Consider the following 14875-nt stretch of genomic DNA (forward strand, 5'->3'; position numbering starts at 1 on the left):
TCTCAGTCATGTCCCAAGAGAAATTTTAGAAGGTAATTGAATTTAGGGGCACCTGGCTGGCTCGGTCTGTAGAGCTTGCATTTCTTGATCTTGGGGTCAAGGCCCACATTGGGTATTTAAAAAAAGCAGAAAAAGATCTTGAATCTACAAAATGACTAGTAGGATATTAGGAATAAAGAAAAATCAGAAAGAGTGGCTAGGAAAAACAAATCTAAAAAATCTAAACTATAAGCCGTGGAAGTTAAAATCGAGAACTTTCTCAATGCAAAGAACAAAAAGACAAGTAGATGAAAAATTATGAAAGGAAAAAATACACTGTAGCATATCCAGTATTCACTTAGTGGAAATTCCAGAAAGGAAGAATAAAGAGGACTGAGGAGAAGAAACCATCAAAAGACTAATAGGGAAGAACTCCCTGAGCTGATGAGAGGCACAAGACTTCAGACCCAAGGAAAACACATTCATTCATCAGCAAATGGTTTTTGAGACCCTCTGTGTGTGCGATACTGAATCCCTCTGGAGCTTACATTCTTGTGGAGTAAGGAGATGGAGTGGGGAATGGAATGATGAGGACAGTTGCTAAACATAATAAGCCAGCTGGACAAAGGGGAAAAAAGTCCATCCTGCATATAATCACTTAAAATTCCTAGATGCCGAGGTTTAAAGAAACCCCTCTCAGAGTTTCTAAAGAAGGTGGGAGAACCTATAAAGTAACAAGAACCAGACTGGTGTCCCCCTTTTCTCTAACGACATGGAATACTAGAGGACTTTGGCGGAATAAATCTAAAAGTCTGTCTTTAAAAAAAAAAGGGGGGGGGGGCACCTGGGTGGCTCGGTGGGTTAAGCCGCTGCCTTCGGCTCAGGTCATGATCCCAGAGTCCTGGGATCGAGTCCCGCATCGGGCTCGCTGCTCAGCAGGAAGCCTGCTTCCCTTCCTTTCTCTCTGCCTGCCTGTCTGCCTACTTGTGATCTCTCTCTGTCAAATAAATAAATAAAATCTTTAAAAAAAAAAATAAAAGTCTGAAGAAACATGATTTTCAGCCTAGAATTCTGTGTCCAGCCAAACAGTCCAGTGCAGAGGCAGAAAAAGCACATCTTCAGTCATGGGCTCCGAAAGGCACTCCTTCCCATGTGTCCTTTCTTAGCAAGTTATTTTAAGATGTGCGCTAGCAAAATAAAGAAGCAAATCAAGGAAACAAAAAGTCTTGGATCCAACAAACAAGAGGTTCAAGAAAACAATATGAGTTCTTCTGACCCAGGATGTCATTTGTGCAGTAGGCCAACGCAGCAAGCCATCCAGACCGGAGCAGGAGAATGGAACTCTCCCAAGAGGAAGGTGTCTGGAGGAGAAATGGTTCATACATTAGATAATGAGCTTAAGAACGTAAGAGGAAAAATGAAAGGCAGTTCAAGATTGCATGAAAAACTGGAGTTGAATAGGAATGCTAAGAATGCCCTCTTAGCAACCGAGTAGGTGCCACAAGGAGAAATATATTTACATAGTCCTCATAGTGTAAACAGTACACTGATTTTCAACTTTTAGAACCAACCTATAGACAAATCACAGAAAGATGTAATTTAAAATTAGAAGTAAAACTTGAATTCAAGAAAGGAGGTGGGAAAATGATTATGTGAGCTTAGGTCTCCTTTGCCACAGCAGGACTGAAGCGATATAAAGTTGATTAAAAAAAGAAATAGCCGTGTAAGAAATCTGCCTACCCAGAAGTTCAAAGTAATTGGTCCTAGGCAGCCTGGACAACAGGTCGGGTCAAGGTTAGCGTCGAGGGCCACAACTCATTTTAAGTCTCCCTGCTTTTTTTTGTACTTCATGCATTTCTTCCTCCAATTAAATTTCTAAAATTGCTTTTTTATTTTTTTTTAATTGGAAAAGCTTTAGCCCTTGGTGGTGACTGTGAGGTGGAAGCTGGGGAATTTGAACCCCACCCTGCTGCCAGGCTCGCAGGCAGAACTCAGAGTGGGGTTGGCGGCAGCTGCCGACGGAGAGGAGAGCGTCTGTGGGCCTGTGACAAAATGAGGGAATTGGGGAAAGGAGAGGAGGCCCCGGGGGCTGAGTCTCTGCACAGTAGAGGGGCCACTTGGGAGAGCCTGCCATCTGGTTATTTCTTGTAGATTTTTATTTTATTTGAGTTTACATCATTTTCATTAAGAAATATTGGAACAAATTGAGAAGTTTGCCCAATTCTGTGAAATGTGAAATTTTAGGGAATTTTTGATTTCCAGGGTTAAGGCAGAATGAGACACATATGTAGCCATTCATTGAAATTTAATTGATTTATGGGTTTTTTCTTTGCCATATTTTCCCCATTTTTAATTTATGATCTCCAGCGTTGTTTGCACATTATTTTCATTTACTGTACTTTGTTATAATTCATCATTTATACCATCCATGTTCTTTCTTTTCTTACAGATTCTGATATCTTTAGTCTGAATTTTTAACTGGAATCAGAACTGGATGTTGGGGTCACTCTATCTTTTATTGTACCACGTGATTACCTAATTCAAAATTGCCCCCTAAAAGTTCATATTAGTTAATATAATTTTTTAATGTTAAAAATATATGTATAGTAGTAAACAGTTTATTCTAGCAGCCATGTTGAACAATGTATTTAAGAATTGTAAACTCCCAGAATACTGTATTTATATACACTATTGCAATAGACCATACTTTGACTTAGTCCTGGTAACTGTACAGTAATTTGGTTTTACTAACGAAAGTTGTGAATAAAACTGTGAAACTAGAAAGGAGACTTTCTGGACTTTAATAGACAAATGTGATTTTTAATACTGCTATTTCTCTTTTTTTTAATATAATTTTTTCTTTATATTCCCCCAAGTCAGTGTAAATAAGCATGCCACACACACACACACACACACACACACACACACACACACACACGTCTTTACCACAATGGTAATGCTTCTGTACTTGTTTCTTTCTGTCCCTCTGGCTAAAAATGTGTAATCTCACTAGATGAATATATATATATATATATATATATATATATATATATATATATATTTTAATAATGGCCTTTTCCAGTGAACTATCATGTTTCTTTGTACAGTGAAAATTTCTATTTTAGGTTAAAAATTTCTTACTCATTCTCATATATTTGCTTACCAAGGGCGAATGAAAGAACATGGCTGCTTCCCCCAGACAAACCGACCTTGGCATCCACATAAAGCATCATTGTTTTAAAAAATGAAGGGTGCTTAATTGTTCCCTTTTTTCTGTATTCTGTAGGTCTCATAACAACAAACTGCAGTCTACAGCTTCTTAAAGTTCAGCGTGTTAACCTAACATAAAACACAGCAAGAATCTGGTTGTCTGAACTATTTTAAATTAAGGAGCCAGATGTTTTTAGTCAGGTTATCCTGACAAGACTTGACCTAAACTTCGTTTTTATTGGTCATAACAGTCCAATTATATTCTTGGCCAATTTTGTCCAACGGACAAGGGAAAAGCAAAGTCAACGACACCATTATCTTGTCAAGATCAAATGGTTTTACTATTGTGGCAGAAGCGGGAAAACTTTGTTTATTGAAAAAAAAAAAAAAGAAAAAAGAAAGCAAGAAAAAAAGATAATATGGGGTCAAGTGTAACTCCATGGAAATGCCACGTCTGCTCTTCAGTGAAGAAGCTGGTTTAGAGTCTCACAGAAAACTTTTGACTGTATTTATTTATTGTTGCAAAAAAGACGCTTTTTTATTGCTGCCCTCATTTGTCAGCTAATTATTTTTTCTTATAAAATCCAGCCCCGGTTACATGTAATCCATTCTGTATCTTATCATGATTCCTGTAGGTAAAAGTACAAGACGACCTCTAGATGTCTTTTCTTTCTATGAAAGGAGCTGCTATGTACACATGTGCACACACACATACACACACACACACAACTGGGAATCAACAATGAGTTTATTGTTCATGGTAGATAAAAATTAAGCTTGCATAAAGGTTGGGCTAAGTGGTCCTGGACTACAGACTCTGTTGCCTTGAATATAACAGTACAATTTGTCATTTACTCTGCACCAGGCTAAACTGAGTAAAATCTATTTGAAGGTATCTTGTTTGTAAACATTTGTCAGATTCTAATTTTTTTCTTTTTGTATTAAAATTCAACTATGGATGTATATGAAACAAAATAAATGGAGATCATTTTTCTCCCACAGATGGTGTCTTTGAATGTGCGCTAATGATTATCTGTAAGCCTTTGAGGGGAAAGGGAGGGCTGCAAGGTACATAACAGGCTGGAGAATCTAATTGCACCTGGGTTTCCCCAGGGCAGTCGTGGCCCTTCATTTCCTCGTTCCCAGCCCACTGTCATCACATCAGAGAAGAATCTTCAGGGGTGCTAATCCTGTTGCATCAGTTAATCATACTAAAGGGTAATGTGGCAAAATACACATTGCCTTCATCTGTACATTACATAATACCAGGCCAGGCAAATGATCAGTTACGGACAGCTACTTATAGTTTATATGGGGCATTTTTTAAATTACTTCATCCATTTTGTATTTTTTTGTTGGTGGGTTGAGTTGTTTGTGGGTTTTTTCCCACATAAGAAAAAGTAGTGTAAGCAGTAGGGGGAAAATGGAAACAGCAGAGGATGGTGTATTTTGCATGTCTTTCCTTTTGGTGTTCTAACCTTACACGTTGTATTACCTACCGCATTGTAATAATAGCTTCTGTAAGATCTGCCATAGTTGGTTTATGCAGCTTTGCAAAAATTTTACTAGATTTTGCACTAATTCATGTTAGCTTTGTCCTGCCAGTTTCTGGAATTTGTCAAATCATGTTTTTAAAAAGTTTCCTTCTGTTTAATATCACCCTGCTATGCAAAACCTTTCCCGGACCTTAGTTTCTTAAAAGAATGAACGATGTTGCTCCAGTTCCCAGTTCTTCCTTATCACAGACTCAGGTGTGCAGGTTATTCTGGGTTAATTTTATCTCATGAAGCCCATTCCTTTTTGTACATACAAATGTCACTTAGAAACCTATGCTTACAAACTTAAAGAGACTAACAGCTCAATATGAAAACATGGAAACAAAGTTTTGCTTAAAATAACATGGAAGTAGTCAAATACAGGTTATTTTGTCCTTTTACCTTAGAAAAAAAATGTTGCCTATTGTATGCACTGTGCTGATGCAAGAATCCTACATTTTAATGAATTACAAAATCATTCTGCATCTCGTCACGTCACAGTATTTCTGTACTATTTATTCATATATAGAGAGAGAGATAAAGATATATATGGGCTTAATCATTTAAAACTTGTTGCAAGAACTTTCCTACCTGTAGGCAATATTGCTATGTTTTTAATAGATTGTGGCAAATTCTAAACAGCAATTCCTTTTGTACGTAATAGGACATTTCATCCTAGAAAAATAAAGTAATGTTTTTGACATTGGATTTGGTGCAGTTTCTAATGAAATAGTGGTTTGGTTGGTTGATATATTTTCTGTAGCCGTTGGCATTGCCAAATTGTACCAAAAAAGATAAATTTTATGGGAATCCTCAGACCAGGAAGATACTAATTTCATATGTGTATTTAATAGTATAAAGCCTTTTGTAATTTCTATCACTGTATAAATAGACATTTTATAGTTTTATCAACTACAGAGCTTTAGTCTTGTTTCAGAAGTAATTTTTGAAAAACATTCTTATAACACATAATGAGTTTCAAAAGCTGCTTTTCTAGGAGTATTCTTTGACAAGCTCCTGCTATCCAATAAGATAAACATATCACAGCTCTTTTACTTTGAATAATCCAAGTAGTAGACTGTACATTCGTGATACACGGTTAGGATTTTCTACCCAGTCTTTAGGCTTGTAAACTCACGTAAGTTGCATCAGTAGATTTCCTTGGCTAAAAGGATTTTCAGTGCTTGTTATGTTTCATCTGCCAAGTTCACAATCCTTGAAAACCTTTCCTAATAAGTATTTTCATAATATTGGTAAGGCTCTTTTCTCCCATCCAGAGTCTGCAGGATTTGTATTTTAGTTAATGTCCTGCAATAGGTTAAAAAAAAAAAAAAAAATGTGAACTTCCAGAGATCTTTTCCAAAGTAAAACAATTGTCTTTTTGTATTTCAAATGGTCTGGAGTGTTATTTAGAGACCCTGAGATTTGCTGTTGTTCATAATCTACTTTCCCAGAATCTGTAAATTGAGGTTCTTTCCTTATTTGTATTCATCTGTGTGGGTTTCTGATATTAGAGAGCAAGCCTGGTGGTGACCTTTTAAACGTGTACATACGGACAGGCTGAGCTAGACAGGGCTAGCTACACAGTTACCGTAGTTCCCGCTCTTCGTGACTGAGGCCACTCTTGGAAGCCTCCAATTTCTCATCCTGAAAGTGAGAATGGTGCGACCTCATGGACAGTGTCTTGTGAGTGCTTGGGCAGGGGAGGAGGGGGATGGCGGGGGGGGGGGGGGTTGGAGAGAGCCAGCTGAGTATTTTTAATAATATGAAATATTCTGAGATACTTTGGGATACTTCAAGTAAGCTACCGGAGAAGACATTTCTTATATGATCACACCCCCATTTGATCCAATTTGGACCAAATTCAAATTGAAAGAAAAGCTTTAAATGATAAAGTTCTGGACTCAAAATTGGGTGGCATTTGCTGGGTCAGTTTTTAGGTGTTTGTGTATACTGTGAGATCAACCTTAAAATTGATGGAAGGGAAATAGAAACAGTGCCAATTGGTATCTTCAAAAACTTTAGAAAAGTTTGTACCAAATACGAGTATATATTTTTATAGGCCTAAAAGCAAAACAAGTACTTTTCTTGAGTTCTAAGAGCTTAATTCAAAGGAGGGATGCTGCTGGGTTCCTCTTGAAGGCAGTGGAGTATTTTACTGATGAGGGACTTACACGTGCACACAGCCTTTTATGTATGGTCTTTGGAGCACAAATCCATGTGCTGAGAAAAATCTTCAGTAGGACAAAAGGATTAGGAGCTACAATGAACTTGTTGCTTACAGTTTTACATAAAGTTAAGACTGTATCCAAGCTACTGATTGAATATTGAAAATGTGACTCTGTGTAACCTTTTTCGCCTAACCCAGGATGATCTGTTTGGTCGCTCCCTCCAGTGCACAGACCCCCTTGCCCAGCACTGTTCTACCTCGTTTTAGCCTCACCTGTCTCTCCTCGAGACCTGGTCTTGAACGACGGCCCTAGTTCTGGGCAGTTTCTATAAAGCTGGCCAGTTTGTTTTCCCTCCCTGTGGGTACACACTAACCGTATGACCTCTAGCTATCATATAGATTACACGATTCTGGCATCGGGTGTGCTCCCAAAACTCTTCAGAAACTTAGTATCATCAAAGTGGTCTAATAAAACCCTAACCCTCAGGCTTACGTAAAAGTGATTTAACTCTTCACCTTCCAACTCACGACCATCCAGCCAGTAATTTATCTACTTGGCCATTTTGCAGTTTTTATCACTGTGTTATTCAAGATCACCGCTTAGCCTTTTCACATTTAAAAATTCATCTTTGGTTTTTGTGACTGGTGCTATTTAGGTCTCAGTTAATGTTTATCCTAAACACACACACACACATAAGCCAGAAGCTCTTCAATCTCGGCTTACTCTATTGCCAGTAGGTTGCGTTATAATTAATGCAGTTGATTCATTCCCAAGAAGCAATCCTAGAATGATTTTTAGTAAGTTTGGGCAAAACTCATTTTTGGAAAATTCTCCAAAACTCCCTCAATGATGCTTTACCACAGAAGAGTCAGGAGCTCTCGCAAGTTATTTTATCTCTTCGCCCTCTGTTTGGAACAAATAAGGTAAGAGTATCTCCCATCACAGGCAGATGTCATGTCTTACACTCTTGTTTCCTTGTGGGTGCTCTACTGCCCTAAACATCTTTTAGGATGTATTGTGCTTCTGTTCTATGTGGCCATTAAAGACTGTCTAAAGACACATCATGAGCTCTCTGAGCACCTCTCCTCTGAGACCAGGATAGGCTGTGGGTTTGTTTTTTCTCTTCGGTGCAGTTCCTGTTTATCTTTCCTTCGGCTGTCCTCTTCAGCTGTGGATTATCCATGTCTCTATTCACGTGTTTCAAATTAACTGATGTACAGCTTGGTCTTCTGAAAAAAAAAAACTGTTAAAATGTCTTGCGGACTCAAGTATAAAATGAATCTTAAATTCAGCTAGTGATTAAACCTTTTCCAGACCAACTGGGAAAATGTTTAAAATTCACATACTTGCAAGCTGTCATTGAATATCCATTCCAAGGTTTTTGGAGTAAGTTTGAGAAAGGCTTTTTCCTAAACCTGTAGAGCTCCACGAGGCTAAAAAAACCAGGTGCATCCAAGATCTGATTTCAAGGCAAGATTTACTACTTTACAAACACAAACACGATACTCTGTCTTAATAGAAAAATGACATCAGATACACCCAGAATATGTTTAGCATTGGGACAGTTGCCAGTTTGGCACAAATTGTTTTTAGGAGCAGGGAGGGAAGAGAATAACTATTTCTTACATTTTGTTACATCAGGAACACTTGTTTGAATAATATTTTGCTTGAATTAAGCCCGTTAGTACTCTTTAAGTGTAAAACTTGAATACTTGTCTTGAGTTCTGACCCTAGTGTTTTGATCTAAATGACATTTCATACATGTCTTTTGACTAGTGCGCTGTTATGTACAGAATTTAAAATGTGATGGTTTTAGAATGAAACTTGGTTTGATAATGTGATATAACCTATTCAAAGTTGTATATTTAAAATCAAGGAAATGCTTTTTTGTGAACTTTCTACTGAAGAATGTATTTAAATTAAAATAATTAAAAATAAACCACATGAAGCAGTGATCTGCTAACTGGACAGGTCAGTTATCTGAGCTGTGTGAATAAATGCCACTAGACTCCAGTAACTTTGCCAGGGACCTCAGAAGCATACCACTGAAGAGCCATTTTGCAAATAAAGTGGCGACTTCGAGATTAGAGTTGGAACTACACAATCCGTTCCAGAAGGAGCTGTGTGCCCTCCTCCACAGGAAGACCCCATTCCGTGAAGACAGACCTCTCCTGTCTTGTTGCTGAATGCGACATGTCTCTTACAATCCAGCAGTGCGAGGGTAGTACATTTTCAAACGCACTGGGTATGAACGGCACTTTGAACTTGCCCATTCCTTTTTCGGTTAAATCTCTTCACGTAGCTGCTGCCACTCATGAGCAATCCATCTCCTGGTCGGAGCCGTCCTCTCAGGACCTGGAGCAGAGCTGTAGGGAGCTGGCGTCTCTTGTGGTAGATATGGCCCATCACAATATACCTGCTTCCTGAAAAAAAGTAACCAAAATGTAAATTCGCAGTGTCTTTTAAATGCCAAGAAACAGTAAGAACATGCAAGGCCGTCAAGGAACGCCTAAGCTTCAATCTGTTATCTTGCTGCACCTGTTAAATCTCAGACGTTTCACCCTCAAACAACAGGTGGAAACAGTCTAGGGACCTTTAGAAGATAATCAGTTTATCTGCCTATTATTACCCGCCAACATCCCGGTACAAAGGTCCTAACCACAATGTAATCAGGAGGATTCTCCAGAGCACACCTCTAGAAAGACGTGGGAGTGGGTATTCCACCCCCTCCAAAAAAAGACATTCTAAACTTTCTAAAAGCGTCTTCTGTGCCCCTCTAGCAACGCTGTTTCGTCACTCCATTTATCAACCAATACCTGAGTGCCCGCTTTGTGTCAATCCATGCTGTTCCCACCTTTAACCAGAGGCACCGGGAGGCTGACGGAGCGGAAATCGGAGTGGCAGAAATACCTGTCGTCTAAATTCTATTCATTTTAGAATACTACCCCCCCCCCGCCCAAACGGTATTGGGGTAACGAACAGACCAGGCTGTGGCATCCAAGTTACAAGTGGTGGCACAAAATCCGTATATAAAGTGTTCAGATCAGTTTCAATACCAGGTTTAAACTCTGGGCATGGCTTATTGCAGCTGGAGGAGTCTAGGACTAGTATGTGGACTCGGAAGAAAAACCCGTCCGGAGTGATGTACAGGCGGTTCATCTTGTACAGCCCATCCCGGTCCACCAGCAGAGTCACCAGCCGGATCCCTGTGCCGAGCACGTCCACGTCATGCACGATTCCGTTCACTGCTGCTTTCAAAAAACAAAGAGTTTGGAGAAATGCAGAACGCTCATTTCCTCTCTTTCCCCAGTGAGTTTTGCACACATCATGAAATAGTTCACATGGGTCTGGGGACCGCAGAATTGAGTGAGTGGGTTTCTCTAGGGTCTCCCCTAGGGCAGTCTGCGAGCACAGCCCGCGCCTGGGCTCGGAAGGGCTCGCCTCGCGGCCTGGGCTCTGCGGCCCGGGCCCGGGAGGTGCTGCGGGGCGGGGCTCACCGAATTCGCTCGCGCAGTAGGACTCGCGCTCGTCCAGGTCCACCCTGCAGGCGCGCGCGCAGGGCTCGGCGCCGGGATCCGCGTCCCTCCGCGGCGGGCTGAGGCGCGGGGGTGGCGCGGGCTCGGGCCCCGGGGGCGGCGCGGCGGCGCGCGGCCGGTTGGGGTGGGCGGGGCTGGCGGGAGCCTCGGCGGCGCGCGCGAGCGACCGCGCGGTCGGGAAGCGCAGGGCCCGGGCGCGTGAGCGCCGCGGGGAGTCCTCCAGCGCGGGCACGCGGCGCGGCGAGGCGCGGTTCTCGGCCTGCGCGAGGCGGGGGCTCGGCGGGCCGGCGGGCGCGCGCGCGGCCTCCCGGAAGCCGGCCCGGTTCTCGGCGGGCGGCGGGGGCTTCCGGCGTCGCGGGTCGGACCAAGCGCGGGGAGCGGCCTCGGCCGCGCGCGGCCGCCGCGGCACCTCAGGGACCGGCTGCGCTCGGGGCCCCGGCGTCTCCTCCGCACTCGGGCCGCCGCCGGGGTCGGGCTTCCTGTTGGGGGGCGGCGACGCTGTAGGGAAAAAAGAGGAGAGGCCGGGGAGGCCGTCAGGGAAGGAGAGGCGCGGAGGGGAGAAGCCGAGTGGGAGGGCAGCGGCGCGGGGGAGGGGAGGCTTGAAGAGGGGAGGGGAGACCCTGTGGAGAGGGCAGGGGAGGCCGAGTGGGGAGGAGAGGAGGAGCGGGAGAGGTTGAGAGGGGTGGGAAGGCGGGCGGAGGGTCTGAGAGGCCGGTGGGCGGGCGGGGTGGGGGTGAGGGGCGGGAGAAGAAAAGGCCCCGGGAGGGGAGAGGAGATGCGGACAATGTAAACTTAGCAAGCACCTGCGAGAGGAGCGATGGCCGGGGAGAGGGGGGGTGAGGCGGGGGGCGGGGGCCCGGAGACTTGGAAGTGAAGGCCAGGGAGCGGGAGGGGGGAGAGGAAGGCGCCCCTGTGGTCAGGGGAGGGAAGCCTCAGCTTCAGGTCGGAGTAGAGCACAGGTTTCCTAGGCCCCGGGGGAAGACTGAGATGAGGGTCTTGCCCTCTAAAAATGAGGCCAACTAAGAAAAATTTTCTCACCACATGGGAACATCTCATTTTGTTAAAGAACCTTTGAAAATCGATAACTTTTAAAATTGCAACAACCTGTTTGTTCTAGGGCTAAACACAACGGTCAACTGTGGTTAAATAACAAACTCTTTTTTTGCCGTTTCTTTAATATATCTATAAACATCCGCCTTTTTGCTATGTACAGTTTGTTGAGAAAGTACCAAGAGCAAACCCCAGGGGGAAAGGTCTCATATTACAGGTTCTCCTAATTGTTTAAGCGCCCCTGACAACAGAACTATTTGGTTTTCCCATCCGTGTTTACACTGTCATCTTGGTCTCTGGGAGTGGATTTTTATCTGGCTTCTTGGACACCGCTTACTAGTAAACTACAGCTAAGGAAGATTTTTAAAGCATGGCTGGGAGGCCGAGGCCCCTGGTTGAGTATAAAAGCACACGCGCACCACTTACATTTCCCCTTCCCTGGTGGCGAAAAATCTCTTAAATGATATGGCATGAAAACAATTTTTTTGGTAATTATTAATGATTTTCCCCAGCTCTGCAGACAGGTTGGTGAGCAAACTTCAGCCAGCTTGGAAGCTGGGCAACTTTCCATGCCCAGTTACACAATATCACCTCCCCGTTTGCCTGGGTCCCAGTGCCCTCCAAAGAGGCCCAAGAACCTGTCTTTCTTTTTCTGTGGTCTCAACGGCTGGTTTTCCACATTTCTCTCTTCTTGCATGGAAGAGCTGGGTCTGCCCACGTGCAGCCCTTGCAACACTTCATTTAAAGGGATTTATCTTGCCCAATTGACAATCTCCTTTAAAATCAGCTTTCCGGGGCACCTGGGTGGCTCAGTGGATTAAGCCTCTGCCTTTGGCTCAGGTCATGATCCCAGAGTCTTGGGATCGAGCCCCGCATTGGGCTCTCTGCTCCGCAGGGAGCCTGCCTCCACCTCTCTCTCTGCCTGTCTCTCTGCCTACTTGTGATCTCTGTCTGTCAAACAAATAAATAAAATCTTTAAAATCAGCTTTCCCCCAGCCGTAATAGCTGGTTCTAGTTCGTGTTTTTGCAGAGAGGTTGATTCTGACTCATTATGTCCAACGTTGTCCCATTCACAGCTGAATAAAGTTCTGGTAGATATCCAATTCCTGACAACTGTTGACCTCACAACTGCTTCCCCATTGATATCACCATCTGTTGTCATGGGAAAGATTGTCTGATATTTGGGTTAAATGCCACTGAAGTCATTCAGTTTCCATGTGGAAAAATAACCCAAAGTAAATTGCCCTGTGAGGTGCGGAAGCTGTTTTTCCCAGAGATAGGGAATCAGAAGAACATCCAAAGAAAAGCAAAACAAAAACCTCTCCCCGCAGAGAATCCCTTATTTCATTATTTCATTCCCTCAGTAACTTATTTTCATCTCATGCACGAAACTCTGTGTGTTGCGTGTTTTAAAGACTCAGGTACGCGCCCCCCCGCCCCGCGCCCACGGGCCATTCGCTGGGGCTTGCAGCCAGAGGGGAGAGATGTCCGATTTGGGCTCCCCTTCGCCCTCAGCCGCGGCGGGCGCACCCAGCGCTTCGGATCGCCCGCGGGACCCCGGCCCCGGCGCAGGGCGGACCCCGCGCTCCTCCCGGCGCCCGCCGCCCGCCGCGTCCTGCGAGCCCGGCCCGCACGGCGCCCGAAAGGCATGCCGCGACCCCTTTTGACACTTTCCCTCCTCTGTGATGGAGCAACTACTTAACATGCAAAGTTTTCCCCAGCCTGCCCGGCTCGCTCGAGATCATTTCAGTAGCTGAACTGGCTTCTTTCCGAAAAGGCTGCCAGGACACACAAAATCTTGGGGACACAGTTTGCTCCTTTCGAACACGAACACGGACACGGAGTCCCCTCTCCTGCACACTCTGACCCCTTTCTCGTCCCGCCCTTCAGCGCGCCTTCTCCCCCGTCCCCCTCCCACCCACCCCCCCCCCCCCCCACCCCTGCTCCTCTCCCGGGACTCAGCATTTCCCCGATCTTACCTTTTCTCTCCGCCACTGGGGCTTCGGGAGAGGATCCAACGATCAAACAGAGGAGCCAGAAAGCTCTAGCTGTCATTTTCGTACGCACGGTTCCCAGGCTCTAAAACGGAGCCTGGGCTTTTGCTCTTTCTCTCCCCCCACCCCTTCTCCACACCCCCACCCCCGTTCATGCTAATGAGGGGCAGCCTTTGGGGAAACGGGAATCACTCACTGAACAGACCATTGGAACAAAACCGAGCTGCAGGGATTTCTCCCACTTCCTAAGGGGGACTAGCACATGGCCTCTCGGAGTTGTCCCAGCGAACGTCTGTGGGCAGCGACAACATCAAATCCTAAACTTGAAACCCGTGTGGGTTTGCGGACTGGAGTGGGGCGGGGGGAGGAGAGGGTGGGGCAAGCGGAGAGAATAAGGGTGTTGAGGGGCTGAGGGACAGGGTGGGGGAGAAGGACTGATAGGAAGTTTTTTCCAGATTAAGTCAACAACAAATAGGCGGATTAGTGCTGAAGACAACTTGGGCTTGTGGAAGGGATTCAAGATGACAGGAAAATTCATCGGGGAATGTGTCCGGGGGTCTGAGAGAAACCAAGCCTACGTATGGTTAAGCTATTGTACTATATATGCCACTTGTATATTCTAGAACCAGAAGGAAAAACAGCCTTGAGCAAAGTAGTCTCTCTTCTCCTTCCCATTTTTTTCTTCTTTCTTTCTTTCCTTCTTTTTTCTTTCCTCTCTCAATTGAAATTAGTATCTCGGTGGCTAGATTCATCAAGCCCATGCTGAGTGCCTTCTACCCAACCAGGTGCTAGAAGATAAAAATGAGAAAAACACCTCCCCAGCTCTCTCATGATGGCTCCTCTCCTAGAGAAAGGTAGGTCTTTTGTTTTTCTCTCTCTCTCTTTCTTTCTAAGAAAAATAAACTCATTCACTGCTTAGGTGTGAATTCTTGAAATGACTCTGTATATGAGTCCTGAGCAAAGGACCCTTTTCCTGAGATTGAACAGAAATAGCATTCACCCAGGGGGGGGAATCAGCTCACCACAGCCTTACCAACGTGTATCTCATTTCAGCAGCCTCAAACCCAAAAGGAAGGGGAAATGCACTGAGGTAAAGGCATTTTATCTGAAATATATGAGCCCAGAGTGAGATGCAGCTGCTAAAAGAAATAACAAACTTCTGCTGAAGCAATATCTTATGTCTCAAAAATAATAATGCTAGTGGACTGACCAGATTCAGGGGGGATCATGTTTTCAAGAAAGGCACTGGAAAGCTTGGAGAACAATAGGGGAGTGAGAAGGCTTGGCTCCATCACCAAGTTCCTTCACAGGAACTGAGGCTAAGCAGATATTTTGTGAAAGAACCAGTTATAAGTTATAAGGTGACATGTTTAATTCCAATTTAAGAAAAGATAGTCTAA

General features: G+C 44.2%; 2 protein-coding genes across 20 annotated transcripts in view; one reads left to right on the top strand and one right to left on the bottom strand.

Moving 5' to 3' along the window:
- Positions 1-4195, top strand: part of BPTF (bromodomain PHD finger transcription factor) — a 157064-nt gene extending 152869 nt beyond the window's left edge. For 15 of the 16 annotated variants that reach the window (XM_047709004.1, XM_047709011.1, XM_047709012.1 and 12 more), the window contains one exon: positions 3266-4195. In XM_047709004.1, coding sequence (XP_047564960.1) covers positions 3266-3302 — 37 coding nt within the window. In that variant the 3' untranslated portion in view covers positions 3303-4195. Of the gene's footprint in view, positions 1-2428 lie in introns of all 16 variants that reach the window. The other variant, XM_047709007.1, reaches the window with a different exon arrangement.
- A 4158-nt stretch (positions 4196-8353) lies between these two features.
- On the bottom strand, positions 8354-13839 carry C16H17orf58 (chromosome 16 C17orf58 homolog). 4 transcript variants are annotated; one of them, XM_047709022.1, is made up of 5 exons: positions 13681-13839; positions 13461-13560; positions 10393-10929; positions 9880-10143; positions 8354-9318 (listed from the first exon to the last, which is right to left on the bottom strand). In XM_047709022.1, exons 1-5 carry the CDS (start codon positions 13681-13683, stop codon positions 9128-9130), a joined length of 1095 nt encoding a protein of 364 aa, XP_047564978.1. In that variant the 5' UTR covers positions 13684-13839; the 3' UTR covers positions 8354-9127. The 4 variants fall into 4 exon arrangements, with proteins under 4 accessions (XP_047564978.1, XP_047564977.1, XP_047564981.1 ...); XM_047709021.1 differs by having other exon boundaries at positions 13672-13839; XM_047709025.1 differs by having other exon boundaries at positions 9952-10143; positions 13672-13820.
- Between the last annotated feature and the right edge of the window lie 1036 nt (positions 13840-14875).

The sequence above is a fragment of the Lutra lutra genome, chromosome 16 (assembly GCF_902655055.1).
Source record: "Lutra lutra chromosome 16, mLutLut1.2, whole genome shotgun sequence".
Classification (NCBI taxonomy): Eukaryota; Metazoa; Chordata; class Mammalia; order Carnivora; family Mustelidae; genus Lutra; species Lutra lutra.